Below are 15,553 nucleotides of genomic sequence, written 5' to 3' on the forward strand. Positions count from 1 at the left end.
ATAAAATTCCTGCTAACATGACATTAACATCATTTAAAAGGCTAATGTTGGCTAGTATTGTACTTGTAACTTTTTTTTATAAAAGTAGATGGTGTGTTGAGCCATTTTCAACCCACAAAATGCTGATTTTAAAAATGTATATATAGTAGAGTCAGAAATATCAATATTAGCACCAGTATTGATGTGTTTCATTACACTACAGTCATATCATTTAGTTTGCAGCTAAAAAAAAAACACATTTAAGTGTGCAGCACCTCCTTAAGTTCAGTTATTTGAATACTTGACACATCATACACCTCCATATGTTTATATATGTTTGTATTTCTGCAGACTGGCTGTCCGTCTCAGTGTTCTGACCTCCTGATATGACAATCTTCCTGTCGGTGCCATCGGGCTTCATGGACTCGATGATGTTCTCTTTGGAGTCACACCAGTAGATCCTATTTCCGTTCAGATAGTCCACAGCCAGCCCAGTAGGCCAGCCCAGGTCCTCCTCCTTCACCAGCACCTCTCTGTGCTGACCGTCCATCCACGCTGATTCGATTCTGGGTTTCCTGCCCCAGTCTGACCAGTACATCATTCTGCCGACACAGAAATAATCACAAATATATATTTTTGTCTGGATAAAAAGCCTCTTCATACAGTACAAAGGAATTAAGGATTCAAACAACACATTTTTTACACTAAGACTCTACAGCTTCATACCCGAGTGACGGATTGACAACAATAGCAGCCGGCTGGTCGAGGTCTGTGTGGACCAACCACTTCCTGTACCGCCCATCTAGTTTGGCCACTTCAATCCGATTGGTGCCCGAATCTGTCCAGTAAATGTGCCTGTAGAGGGTGATAAATACATACTGCACAACTGACCACAATTTAGAGCAACTTCTGCAACATTTAAGTCATAATCTTGGAGAATTACCCGCCGACCCAGTCCAAAGCGATGCCGTCGGGATTAGCGACGTATCTCAGGTTCAAATCCACGTCTTTCACTGGGTTGTTGCCATGATCGTTAAATGTGGTCATGTAGGCGCGTTTGATAGAGCCAAACTGAGATCCCCGACCCAAAACTGTCCAGTACACGATACCTACAGCGAATTAAAGGATAAAGGTCATTCCAACTTAGGGATCTTGGTGCTTTTATATACACAACAGCCAAAAAAAAAAAACATTAACAGGTTTACAATAGAATTCTTACTGAGTCCTTGTCCCTCTGGATCCCACAGGTAGTCCAAGGCTTGGATGTGCTCAGCGTTGTCCACATAGTCTGAGTACTGCTCCGACGACAGGTTGAAACGACGGATGCGAACGTTGTCTGGCAAGAGCAGCACTGGTGGGTTTCCTATACAGGAAATGAGAAGAGTTGTGAGTGCTGTAAGTAGTTTCACTGCAGAGTTTGACTAATAAAAGGAAACGATTCTAAAGAATTTTTGCCAGTGTTTGAATCCAGAGCTCTTACCCTGGGCAGCACACTCTGTCCCATGTGGTTCACCAAAAGAGAGGAAGCCGTCAGCACAAAAGCACTCGTAGCTGCCCTTTGTGTTCTTGCACTCCTGAGGACACGTGCCATACACCTCACACTCATTCACATCTGTTTCAAAAAGCAAAGAAAATTAACCAAAGAGATAAAAAAACATTAACTGAATGTAAAAAAAGTACTTCTTTGTCAGTGTTTAAATGGATTGAGTGCATGACTGACTAACTGATGTGTCGTTTACCTTCACAGGTGTGTTTTTCTGTCGCTCTGGGCTTGTAGCCGGGCTTGCACGAACAGAGTAAGCCTCCACTCGTCAGGTCGGTGCAGTTGTGTTCGCAGATGTTGTCGCTGCACGTGTGCCCACTGCCTTGGTCTGACAGGAGCGAATACAAAAACACACTGAATATCAAACTAGACACTCATAGTTTTATCCTTTATTTATCTTTGCACACAATCAGTTTGTTCATTACATTATAGTCATGGTGGTGGTGAATTAACTAAATCAGCTGAATAAATAATTTATGAGTTGTTTCTCTGAAGTAAACACAATAGAATTTAAAGAAGTATTATACATTATTAGCATATTTGGGTCATTTAAATTAGGTACATGTGCAGTACACTATGATATCAAGAATAACTTAACAAGTTTAAAACATGTTTTTCACATTTTTGATTCACCATCATTACTAATATGCTTTTTGTTAATGTACTCACGGCAGCCAAGCTCATCCGACTGATCTCCACAGTCATCATAATCATCACATGCGTACTGTAGAGGGATGCATTGTCCGTTACTGCATTTGTACTCATCATCTGTACACGGTCCGTGAGTGGGGCTTTGGCCTAGATGGAGAGAAACATAACAATTCAAGAGATGCTGTAGAAGCATGTTGTGTTCAAACAAGAAAAACAGAATATGGCGTAAGATTGAGCAGACGAATGAGATCTTCAGGTGCAAAATATCATACTTACAGTTTTCCTGTCTCTCATCAGAGCCATCGCCGCAGTCATCAACAGAGTTGCACAGCTCGTGGCTGTAGATGCAGCGGTTGTTGTCGCAGCGGAAACGGAACGGAGTCTCACACTGGATTTCCACTGTGGATGAACAGATACAGCAGAAACCTCACAGCACTCAGAAATGAAATGCACTCGCTTACAAATAGTGAGCCCAGTATCAAGTTAGATGATATTCTGTGCAGGATGACTTGGCAAGAACCCAGTAAGCTTTGGTTTTTGTATGTGCTGGAGGGTTTATGTTACTCCTTACAGCAGAGGTGAAGCTCCTCGTCTGAATTATCTCCACAGTCATTGTCTCCGTCACATTTCCAATGAGGCTGGACACATACGTGGTTCTTGCACTCAAACAGGAAGGGTGGGCAGTACGTGCCGTTGGGAAAGCGGGTCGCTAAAAGTCAGAACAGTAATGTCAAACCCTCAGACTCACAATTCTCAATCCTAATGTGATCAAGATACTGAATGTGTGTGAAGAATATGTGCATGCTATATATTCACCAATGTGAAAATGCAGACAATAATTATCACAGAAGGGAAACTTTTCACTGTGGGAAACTTACGACAAGACGCCTCATCTGTATAGTCCAGGCAGTCAGCGTTGCCATCGCATTTAAAGCGCTCAGCGATACAGTGTCCACTGCCGCACTGGAAGTAACCAGGATGACAAGTCCGCAACTCTGCAACACAGCCAGAGCAGCACAACATGCAGCTTTACCTCACATAAAAGTAGCCTCGCTTTGTCTTTGTCATAACTGCAGTAAAGACACATTTAGCGCATCAAACCCCCACATTTCTTCTTTATTCATACACAGGCAATATTCTTTAATTTTATGTACGTCAACTAGAACAACTTTTGGATATGTGATGGCCATTCAGACTTGAACTTCTAAAACAGCGATCTGTCTTCTACCAGCACTCCAAGGAACAAATCCTGCAGTTGTAGTAGAGTGAATAAACCATTTTTGAATAGATGACTATTGGTGGTCCTGTCTGTCTATGCTACCCTTCAAAATGTCAAGTTTTATTGCTTCTTTGTTTAGTGCAGCCCTCCGTTACTCACAAACAGCCAGCCAACAAAGAGCCTCCACTTACCACAGTCCCTTTCATCCGAGTTGTCCTCACAGTCGTTGTCATGGTCACAGACCCAACGGTCAGGAATGCAGCGCAGATTATCACAACGAAACTCGCTCTCTGTGCATGCGCGTGGAGCTGAGGGAAAACATGAACACAGAAATCAAACACAGAATAAAAAAAAATGCTGAATTTTCTTATGTTTGTATTATATTTCTACTGCGCAGACACATGAATCAGTGGGACGCCTAAAGCTCTTGTGTGCCACGGATTCAACTTTCACACGTTTCCCAACCTGTCACGGGTTTTTAAATACTATTTTCTATAATATGGAGGACATTTTCATATTGTGACATAAAGCACCCACCATCCACCTCAACACAAGCAGTATGAGTTAATCTATAGTGAGCACATGAGTTCACTGAAGACAAACTCTCCTGGCATCATCAGTGCGCCGTGATTTAACCCCAGTCACTGTTTCTCCTTTGAGAAGCTACATTATCGCTATTAACTGGCATGTTCTCAGACATGTTTAAATTCTCCAGGGCGAAGGGTGACAGACTCCTTCACTCCCTCTTTCTGACACGCTGAGGACAGCCTGTTTCTCTAGCAGCTGATAAGACTACCTCTCTCAGCACTGCACTGTCGGCAGAAGTGTTGAGCCTCTTACAAAACCTCCCTGCTGTCTGATAAAATAATAGCAGGACTATTCTTTGCTTTCAACACTCATTTTTCATTTGGACAACTCACGGGAGCTGAGCTAAAATCCCACAGTAAACCCACTTAAAAGACACTTAGATGATATCAAAACAATGTGACCAGCTTTTCACTGTTCACACTCTCGTCGGTGCTCAAACAAGCCCGTTGAAAGCGACTGAATGACGTGGTGTAACTTTGTCGGCGAACAGCGCTCACCGCAGCTGCGCTCATCAGAGTTGTCGCCACAGTCGTCGTCCCCGTCACACCTCCATCTCAGAGGGATGCAGCGGTGGTTGTCACAGCGGAAGTCTCCGTTAGGATCACAGGTAAGTTCATCTGAGAAAGGACCAGGTACATGAAACTGGTCATTGGTGAAAATATATCTATAGATATATATATACGTCCTTGCTCTGCCTAAGAGAGCCCGAAGAATGCTCCTTTCTGTGACATTTTTTTCCAACTTTAACAGAAAACATCAAGGCTCCTTGGACTTGCTGTATGCAAATAGGTATGTGCTGCTTGGACTAAAGATGTTAAGTACAATATTTTACCAGGCAGAATACAGTTTGATGCTACAAGAAAATATTTATGAGAGAATATACAATTAGGGGCAAAAATCTGGTAGATGCACTGGCTCAAGTGTTGGAAAGTGGCAAGTCGAGCTTTAAATATATACCCAGGGGGAAACACCTCTCAGTATAACACAATGCCAGTCAAGAGAACAACACACTGAGTCCTTAAAAATGACTCTACCGTTGAATCAACCCTTCTAATATTAAAACCTTCATGAAGGTAGAATTTATTGCAGGACTGTTGCATTAAACTGAATTAACTATGTGTATCTAATCAATCAATCAATAAATTAGTGTATATTGTGCATTAAAATCACAGATTTAAGGCCATTGACACCACAATTGTACCAACACATGTCTGTATGCTAAACTTTGAATGACACGGTGAGATAATCTCACATTGTTCCAGTAGATACTTTTATTGATATAAAATGTGCAACAACACTCTATGACTCAAAATTTTTAGGCTTTTGAGTAATGATGAAAATGTCAGTTTGAAATGAAAAGTATCTTGTTTTTTAATTAAACTGCAATAGTCATAGAGGGAGGACAGATGGGTGACCTCTGTCTGTATGTGTCTGTAGTGGATAACACTGCAGGAGATGAGAAGCAAAGACGAGTAAGGAGTGGAGGAGAGCTGGTCTGAGCCGTCTCTACCACACAGTGCTGGGGGTCAAAGATAGCGCAGTGTTAGCTAGTCCTGCCCTCCTAGCCCTCCACCTGGCCCATCTGCTACATTCTTACAGGAAGATTAGCACGGATCTCCCGTCCTGCGCGGGCATGGCACTAATGGAGTGAGGGCCTCCGATAAGAGACGGGAGGGCCGCCGTGAGTGTGTTTGGATCGTAGCAACGTACAAAGAAACTTATGTGAACCCTGCCCCCACGCAAGGACAGAGCAACAGCGCCCGCACATACACACATATATGTAGACCCATAACACTGGACAGCTCATAAATCTGTGGTGCTCTCAGGGAGAGGCAAATGGTGGGGGAGGGTGAGTGGTGAGACCCTCTCCATCAGCACCTCCCACTACCTCACTGTGTAATGTTCCACAGGAGGCTGAGGTGTTGGCTAATTGCCCTTCACTCACTTTTTGAAGACATAACCTTGTTTCTATGCAGTAACATTTTTAATCCTCTGAGATCTCTGGAATCATTAAACGAAAAATGTGACTTGATCAGCCTGGAAAGCTTTGAAATAAGATCTGTTAGCATCGATAGCATATTCAGTCCTGATGAATAACTGCCACAATATAAATAGGACCTCAGTTCTGTCTCAGGGATGGCTGTCGTAGACTCACCACAGCCCTGCTCATCACTGTTGTCTCTGCAGTCGTTGTGGCCGTTGCAAACAGACCACAGTGGCACGCAGCGGTAGTTGGTCTTGCAGTCAAACTCTGTGTGGTTGTCACATCGATATGACGGTCCCACTGTGGAGAAAACACCACAGTTATCAAGTAAACAAGACAAAGGCTGGAGTATCTTTTTTAAAATCCTTATGTAATTAATACTTACATAATTAATACCAAAAGTAGTCAGACTCGGATGAGTAGTTTAAAAAAAGGGAGAAAGACACTGAACTTACTGCACTCCTCTAATGGTTCATCCGAGTTGTCACCACAATCATCATCAACGTCACATTTCCAGCTCTGAGGGATGCAGCGTCCATTGCGGCACTTGAACTGTCCAGGGCGGCAGGTCCTGGTGGAGCAGTGGGCGGGGTCCTCATCAGACTGATCACCACAGTCGTCCTCACCGTCGCACTGCCACGACTCTGGGATACATCGCTTATTTGCACACTGCCACTGGTGGGATTCACACTGGTGTGTAGCTAGAGGAGAGACGAGTCACTCAGTTGACTGTTTTTTTACGTGAAGCCACACTGAATTGCACAAACAAATTGAAGTAGAAGCACTTAACGTGAGCCTCGAAGAATACATTACATTTTACAGAAATTAACATTAGCAATTAAAATAGTCAGCCAAGAGACCCACCACACAGCACCGGGTCTTCATCTGAGCCATCATGGCAGTCCTGGTTGCTGTTGCACAGGAAGTGTGGACTGGTGCAGTTTCCATCATTGCACTGAAACTGGCCGAGCCTGCAGTGGCGAGTCGGGCAGGTGGAGGGCTCGTCTGAGCCGTCTCTGCAGTCCCTCTGGCCATCACATTTCCACCAGATAGGAATACATCTGTTGGAACACAAGTGGGTACAAAAATATTTAGCGTGTTTTACCAAAGCTGTAAATTATATTTCCCTGACTCCCTTTAAATATTCAAAGCTCACTTCATCTCCTAAATAACTACTTACAACTCAATGAAAGGTTGCAAAAACCGGCAAAAAAATTTAATTTGGCTTGAGTTGCAACACGAGAATAATGATATAAATTGACAGCATCAGTGCACCAAAGAAGCTTTGGAGAAAAATCTGTTGGATTATATAATTAAACAAACAGCAGGGGGCGCTGTTTTTCCATTAAAAGGACAGTAAACAGAAATGTACTATTTCAATGTTTAGAAATTACACGATGGAGTGAAGTGATGAAGTGAACAGCCTATGCAAACACTGCTTCCAGGGTTTTCCCCTCAGTGACGAAAATGGAACAAAATCACACAAAAAGAAAAGTCTTTCTGTGACGATTTTAAGAAATCTGCAGCCAGAGGTATAAACGATGTGTACGCATAAAAACCATGTGTACACCTTTTCCAACACATAAACTGGTATTTATAAAAGAGGAATGTGCAGTGAGAAAGTGCGCACCTGACGCATACTTAAGACCAGGTGTACACACACAGTTTTAGCTCAGATAGCCGATGAAATGATGAAATATACGGTGAGAGATGTTACCTTAGAATAAAACCTTATTCAGGTTGTTTGCCAAATTCACTGACTGTGTCATTATTTTGCAGTCTATAAAATGTCACTCAAAGACGCATTTATAAACTTAATCTAAATCATTTACGAGGGTCAACCTGTGAAATTTTCGCTTCTTCCCATCGCGAGAATTAATGATTGGTGTATCAATAGGGTGACCAAAAGGATGTTAAGTGTTTTTATACATTCATTTATGGCTAACTGTGGAGGTGGAAATGAGGCTAGTGCACATACGCCCAGTTCCACAATTACTGAGATTTATTCAACAGAACCATCCGTACCTGGAGCTGGAGTATTTATCTGGTGAAAATAATGCATATGCACAGTTTTGTCCTTGTGCTTTGCAGTTTTAGTTGTGAATCTACAAAAAGTTTTATGCATCTGGCCCCAGGTCTCAATTTTGAATTTCATGCAAACAAAAACCCCTGATATGAAATAACATCTACCAATCAGATTTGTTTATGGCAGCCCCACAAATGTGTCACAGTCAGTTCAACAATACTATACTGATGCTGCACATCAAATAAATAAATCACAACTTATACCACAAGGTAAGAAATCCTGACAAACCGTTCATTGTTAGCGCATCTGTACTGGGTGCTGGTGCACATGGGAAGGCATCGGGTCACACCTCCTATTTGCACAGTCAGGAAATGGTCGGGGCACTCACAGGTGTGTTCCCGCCCCCCGTGACGGATCAGGCACAGGTGAGAGCAGCCCCCATTGTTCATCGCACAAGGATTGTTTACTGCCAGAGGAAAAGTCACAGTTGGTCAAACAATTTCAATTCACCACAGCTGGGAAAATACAGGCCGGGTATTGTTCAGCTTGTCCCTAAATCAACTTAAGGTGGACATGTCGACATGTTTTATATTTTTTTGTATACGTTTTATGACAAAAAGCTCTTGAACACTAGATTTGAACTCACCGATAGGCTGTCTGTAAGGATGATACACGTGGATGTCAAATGGTCTGTGAGTGGTGTTAACCAGGGCCTGACGATCAGAGCCGTCGTATTTGTTGCCTTTCTCCACTGTGCGTGTGTTCCAGTCAGTCCAGTATACAGTGTCCTCGAACACAGTCAGGGCAAACGGGTGAGGCAAATCTCCATCATACACTGTGTGTCTGTGTTGGCCATCCAAGTCTGAGTATCTGACGAGATTAAAATGAAAGGCAAAAGGTTACAAGTCTCACTGCATTTACTGGAGGAAGAAAAACCAGATGATCACCTCCTGACAAATGTACTTACTCAATGTAGCTGAGATGAGCATCAGACCAGTACAGTTTGTCATTAGTGTAGTCAATCGTGATCCCGTTGGGCCACTCTATTTTGGTGGTGATGATAGCTGCTTTGTTGGTTCCGTCCATTCCAACACGTCCTATAAAGGCTTTCTCTCCCCAGTCTGTCCAGTACACAAATCTAACAGGGAGCCAAGAAAATTACCTAAAATCGCATGGTGACTATATATATATATGTGAAGAAAGTAGAAACAATACCTCTGGACAAAAACTTTGCAATTCTTTTCATTCAGGAGGAGCCACACTGATATTTTCTAGATAATAATATATAGTGGAAAATATTTTTGACAATCAAATTTTAAAATGAGATGACAGCAGCAATAAGTTTTAAATTTAAATTTAAATGTACTTGAATTGAATTAAGACAAGGAAAAATCAAAAATGCCTGATAATTCTGCCTATAAAACATTTATTTCCACATTTGCAATATTGCAGTAACCCAGCTGATAATAATGGCAATGCCACTGATCAGTCGACCTGACTTAATTCCTCCCCCTCTGACTCACCCATATTTGGGATGCAACACAATGGCTCTGGGGTTTTCAAAGCAGAAGGAGTTATTGCCATCCACGCAGTGTTCAGCCAGTTTCTTCACAAATCGACCATCCAGCTCAGACACTTTGAGACAATCCAAGAAGCTGTCCACCCAGTAGAGCTTCCTGGCTATCCAGTCAACAGCAAGGCCCTCTCCATGTAGAACTCCATTGACCACCACCTCTCTGTTACTGCCATTGAAGGACATCCTCTCAATCATTCTGCGGCTCACATCAATCCAATACAGGCGCTTGTCGACGCGATCAAAGTCCATGGCCACCACACTGGTCAGGCCCTGCAGGATCAGAGAGTAGGCCTGCCCGTCTGTTGACAGGTTCCTAAGGTAATAGCGGTTGCTGAAGATGAGGTAGGGTGAGATGTTGCTGTTCTGACGGCAGCTGTGACCGTCCGGCTCTCGGAGGAATCCTGGGGCGCATTTACAAACGTAGGAGCCGACAGTGTTCTCGCAGACCTGGCTGCACACGCTCGGTGTCTCTGCACACTCGTTGACATCGTCACACGTTTTGCTGTCAGACATGAGGCGGTAGCCGGGACGACAGGTGCAGATGAAGCTGGTGGGTGTGTCGGTACAATTGTGATCACAGTGGTGGATGGTTGGGTCTGTACACTCATTGACACCTACAGACAAAGAGGCATAATATGAACAAAGTTATTAAAATCATAAGCAAAGACAGCAAAGAAAACAAAGATGATATGCTCTAGGCTACTATTTTTGTTCTTGTATTTATTCATTTAAATATATATTTATGTCTTTTTCTAAACTGATTTAACATCCAACCATTGATTGATAATAGTTCATAACTGTGCTTTATCTGTCTTTCCCTGCATCGGCTCCAGCACTTCTTTGACATCTCCCCTAGAGGGAGTGTGCACCAGCTGGTGAAACCCAACAGCAGACAAACACTGAAGAAACCAAAAGTTTCAAAGTTTTAACAGCACAATTTCTTGAACTATTCTGAAAATCTCTTCACACTCACCGCATCCCTTCTCATCGCTGTTGTCGGAGCAGTCGTCGTTCCTGTCGCACACCTGGCTCAGGGGGATACAGTGTCCATTGTCACATCTGAACTCTCCAGGGGGGCAGGTGGGTGCCGGTGTGCGGCACATGTGCTCCAGCTCATCAGAATCGTCACCACAGTCGTTGTCGCCATCGCAGACAAAGTCATGTGACACGCAGCGGCCGTTCTGGCAGGTGAACTGGTGCTGCTGGCACGGCTGGTAGGTGCAGCCCTGCTCGTCGCTGCTGTCCCCACAGTCGTTACGCCGATCACACCTGATGTCAGAAGACAGGCCACAAAGCATGAGCTCACACTGCAAGACAGACTGATCACAGATGCAATGTATGATATTTTTCCTCACCTGTAGGAGCTGCGTATGCAGAGGCCATTGCTACAGGTGAACTCATTGACGCCACAGGATCTGCGTGTACAGTTTTGATGTTCATCTAATCCATCTGCACAGTCTGCATCTCCATCACACACCCAGTCGCGTGGGATGCATTTCCGCTGAGGTGGTTGGTTGTTCACACAGGTGAACTCTGCACTTGAACATGTGCGATTGCCTGAAAAAAAAAATCAAAACCCAGCAGGGGGATTTAAAAGTTAAATAATGATGGTGGTAACCAAATGTCAACCTGCATTTTTGGCAATCCAAGCATTCCGAACTGTATTTCAAAACAAGCAGCCGCGAATTTTTTATCCATCTAATGTGATTGATCCACATTGTTTGAAGTGAGTCTCCTACAGAGGCTCAGGCAGTGCTGAAGTCTTTAGCTTCAGGCATCTTATTGTTGGAGCACACATTGGTGAGACATACGAGTCTTGATCCATCTTGAGCCAGGAAGCCAGAGAAAGGAGACATGCACAAAGTAACGAGTGAGGCAGGAGAAATCAGGAATGTCAGTTCCTTGGGATGGAGAGCTCCTACAGGAGACTAAGATGCCGGGCACTGACTGCCAGTGTCTCCCACACAACACTCCCCCAGTGGTGTGTATCCTAATCCATCAGCTTCCTGAATAACGAGAGGATGAGGGAAGCAGGAGGGGGCAAAGTGGAGAAGTGATGGGGAACAGGGGATGGGCTGCAAGCGGAGGAGATGAAGAAGTGGGAAGATGCAGGAAGGGATGAAGAATGTGGCAAAAAGAAAGACGATGTGGAAGGAGAGAAAGCATGAGGGGTAATAAAAAAGAATGCATACCACAATTATGCCTCTGGTCTTCGTCACTCATGTCGCCACAGTCATTGTCTCCATCACAGATCCAGGATGAGGCAATGCACCTGCCATCATCACAGCGAAACTGTTCTGTGTTGCAGGTTCTGACCAATGTGGCTACAGAGACAAATCAAATAACATTAAACTGTAGATAACACAGCAAAGTACTCAATATTCAGAATCAATTACTATCCCTCTTTGTAACTTTTTTCCATTTTGTGATTGCCAGTTATCTCAGGTACTTCCCCCGCTGCTTTTCTACTAATAATCAAGGCACAATACAACACTGGCAAAGCTTTCAAAATAGTCATGGCAACTCCACATTCCCATGCATGGTGAGCTATCTAAACAAAAGCCAAAGTGAGGCTCTGTAACCCCTGGTGGACAAAGGGAGGGGGAGGTGCTGTTTGTCAGAGGACACTGAGGGGCGTCACCACAGAGGAATGCAGCACACAATAGGAGGCCTGACTGACCACATCGTCAACAAAGAAATACACCACTGACTCGCACTCTCCGCTACATCACTCACAGCATTCTCTCACACCAGCACACAGATGCAGATCGGCAGACAAACACACAATAACCGAGCAGCTGATAATGGGGCGGGGGCAGACAGCCAACAAAGCCAACAGGCCCGTTTTGAGGGTGAGAGAGTTGTGCGACACTCACTGCAGGAGGGGGGTTCATCAGAGCCGTCAGAGCAGTCAGCCCCTCCGTCACAGTACCAGTGGGCGGGGACGCAGCGACCGCTGGAGCAACGGAACTCAGACTGGGAACATGTGGATGATGCTATGTAGAGGATATAGAGAGGCATGAAATCACTTGAAGGGCTTGTCAGTGTGGGAATCTTAACATGCTGATGAGGGGGTGGGATAAACACTGACTGTTTCTCACTCTTTTATTTCCCCTTTCTGATAACTTTCTAACTTTTTGCATAACCACATAGTCTGTCTATCTGTCTGTCTGTCTATCTACTTCCTAATGTACAGTGAATTATTTAGTGTTTACTATGTTTGGTATAGTGAATGACAACATTTTGACTGCTCAAATACAGGTGTCACTGATATTTATGCTCTATCCCATTTAAAGTTTTTTTTGTACAATACTGAGATATGTATCTCAGACCAAAACAAATGTGCGCTTCATTCCAATCTCTCAGTAGCTTAGCTGAGTCTGTCGCTGGGCAGCTGCTCTGACTCTTCCTTCTGCTCAGTTTCACTGTGCTATGGGCTCGCTCACTGAACGATTCACAGACTGATGACCAGTGCAAAGACCAGGGAAGCTTGGATTACAGCACATACAGAGTGAGTGTGACTTCAATCTCTGCTCAGGTCACAATTAGTTCACTACACATTTACATGGCGAATAGTTGTTTAATGCTATAATAATGTTTTATATATCTCGTACAGAGAACCTTTACGTGCCCCACTAAGCTATGCCAGTGGGCCAACATTCACAACACCGGGACCATGGAACTGAAAAACACCTGTTCAGGCTACAACTACATGAGGTAAGTTGAATGATTTATATTAATTAGCAACAGAATATATTGATCAGAAACTGAAACAGAAAAAAACGTACATTGTTTTAACCGTAAAGCTGCTGCTGAACTTACCACAGTGTGTAGGGCTCTCATCACTCATATCCCCACAGTCGTTGTCTCCATCACACAGGTATGAGCGCGGGATGCAGATGTTGGTAGACTGACATTTTGTGTGCTCTGGCTGGCAGGTTCTCTCCGCTGTAATAGACATAAATTACAACATGTTTGCTATAATGAACAGCTGCTTTCATTCTATCAGTTAACTCTGTTTGATTTCTGGGGCAAACGTAGTCCACTCACGGCAGTTCTGTTCGTCAGAAGTGCCGTTGTCATAGCAGTTGTTGATGCCATTGCAAACATACTCCTTTGCGATACAGCGGCCGTTGTTGCAGGTGAACTCTGTGTTGGGGTCACATGGTCTGAACAGACAGCCCACCTCGTCACTATTGTCTCCACAGTCGTCATAGTGGTCACAGCGGTAGTGGTAGGGCACACAGCGGCCATTGCCACAGGTAAACACGGTAGGTTCACAGGTGTGGAAGGCTGCCAATGAGAATGAAGAACAGATGAGAGCTCTGGCCAATAGAGAGCGACTTCAGGAGGAAGGAGGCAGAAATACACAGGCAGGCGAAGCTCATTTTACCTGACAAGGCGATAAATGATGACAGCAACTGTGGGACTGCATGCAAAGGTATAAGCACATTGATTCATTTGTTAGTGTTAATTTGTTTTAATACATAGGGGTTAGGTGCATGTTCGTGGAAATTAAATCATAAAGAGCAAGAATACACACCACCATGTTTGAAGTCATGCTTAGGTCCTAAGAAATAAATTTGTTGAAGAAAAAATACAGAACTTGTTAGTATTAGTGAAGATATGAAGAATTGCATTTAATAGAGAAGAGAGTTATTTGTTCATGCATGAGGAATAAGGGCTCTGTGAGGACTGCAATGACTAATAATCAACAGTGAGATTATAGATAATTCAATAACACACAAAATGAGGGATAAACGCAAATAAATAAAATTATTTCAAGCTGTATTAAGAGCGCCCTACCACAGACTCTCTCCAACTCATCGCTGCCATCCCCGCAGTCGTTGTCATTGTCACATTTCCACTGGGCACGAATACAGCGGCCATTCATACAAGTAAACTGTCCTGGCTGGCAGCGAGTCCCATTATCATGGATACAGTGCTTGTTATCAGCCAGGTACCAGCGGCCCTCTGACGGACACTGACACTCAGCTCCATTAGGTCCTAACAATGTGAAATTGCATTAAACAGTTCATACAGTCAGTTGAGGCTGCAATTATTGCACGAAAATAATAACACGCTGAAAAACAAACTCAGAGTATGAGACTGCTTGTACCTGGTGTGCAGATGTGGCTGCAGCCTCCATTAAACTGCTGGCAGGGACTATCACACTGCTGTTGTTTCCTACTAGCCAAAACGTGGATGTCCATTGGCCTGGATGGAAGGTTCTGAACCATGGCCCTCTGGTCAGAGCCATCATGCTTGTTGGCCCGATAGATGCTGCGTGTGTTCCAGTCTGTCCAATAGATGAACTGGCCAAACATGGTCATGGCAAATGGATAGATGGCTGTGCTGACGATGACTTCCCGATTGGAACCCGTGAGAGAGGATCGCTCAATCTTCTGTCTGATGGCAGAGCAAAATAATGATAATAGCAGTAGCTTGACAATGTAATTGGCAACATTGAACACGTAATTCAAGAGTGGTATTTGTCTGATCTTACAAGCTGGCGTCTGCCCAGTAGAGTCTCTCTTCTTCATAATCCAGGGTCAGTCCGTTGGGCCACACAAGGCTGCTGTTTACAATCTCTGTTCTGAAGTTTCCGCCTAAAGTGGCACGTTCAATCTTTGCATGGGTTCCCCAGTCTGTCCAATACATGTAACTATGGAACAAAGAGAGATTGATGTTCAAATTTATGCTTAATCTAATTGATAAAGAGTGTGTGTGGTATGTTATTCTTACCCCCTGCAGGGATCCAACATGATGGCCCTTGGCCTGGACACATGGGCAATCATAGTTCTTTGAGAGCCGTCTACAGACATGGAGCTGATGCTCTGGTTGACATAGTCACTGTAGTAAATTCTTCTGTTTATCCAGTCATAAGCGATGCCATCAGGGGCCCCTAGATCTGTTCAAACACAGTGACTAACATCAGCGATATCACTGGTATTCATTTCTATATCCATTAAAAAACTGCAAGGGGA

The 15,553-nt window shown here is 43.9% G+C and overlaps 1 protein-coding gene across 1 annotated transcript in view; it reads right to left on the reverse strand.

The window, feature by feature from the left end:
* Positions 1 to 15,553, reverse strand: part of lrp2a (low density lipoprotein receptor-related protein 2a) — a 45,375-nt gene that overhangs the window by 3,356 nt on the left and 26,466 nt on the right. Inside the window, 31 exon segments of the mRNA XM_070838261.1 lie at positions 358 to 581; positions 706 to 834; positions 923 to 1,088; positions 1,199 to 1,342; positions 1,460 to 1,591; positions 1,719 to 1,850; positions 2,192 to 2,320; positions 2,450 to 2,572; positions 2,745 to 2,882; positions 3,052 to 3,168; positions 3,584 to 3,700; positions 4,478 to 4,597; positions 6,136 to 6,264; positions 6,420 to 6,665; positions 6,829 to 7,025; positions 8,279 to 8,456; positions 8,637 to 8,860; positions 8,958 to 9,128; positions 9,514 to 10,180; positions 10,540 to 10,835; positions 10,922 to 11,123; positions 11,759 to 11,890; positions 12,443 to 12,562; positions 13,389 to 13,514; positions 13,617 to 13,859; positions 13,960 to 13,995; positions 14,110 to 14,136; positions 14,373 to 14,573; positions 14,686 to 14,975; positions 15,073 to 15,231; positions 15,312 to 15,477. Of these exon segments, the coding sequence (XP_070694362.1) occupies positions 358 to 581; positions 706 to 834; positions 923 to 1,088; positions 1,199 to 1,342; positions 1,460 to 1,591; positions 1,719 to 1,850; positions 2,192 to 2,320; positions 2,450 to 2,572; positions 2,745 to 2,882; positions 3,052 to 3,168; positions 3,584 to 3,700; positions 4,478 to 4,597; positions 6,136 to 6,264; positions 6,420 to 6,665; positions 6,829 to 7,025; positions 8,279 to 8,456; positions 8,637 to 8,860; positions 8,958 to 9,128; positions 9,514 to 10,180; positions 10,540 to 10,835; positions 10,922 to 11,123; positions 11,759 to 11,890; positions 12,443 to 12,562; positions 13,389 to 13,514; positions 13,617 to 13,859; positions 13,960 to 13,995; positions 14,110 to 14,136; positions 14,373 to 14,573; positions 14,686 to 14,975; positions 15,073 to 15,231; positions 15,312 to 15,477 (5,481 nt within the window).

The sequence above is a fragment of the Pempheris klunzingeri genome, chromosome 10 (assembly GCF_042242105.1).
Source record: "Pempheris klunzingeri isolate RE-2024b chromosome 10, fPemKlu1.hap1, whole genome shotgun sequence".
Classification (NCBI taxonomy): Eukaryota; Metazoa; Chordata; class Actinopteri; order Acropomatiformes; family Pempheridae; genus Pempheris; species Pempheris klunzingeri.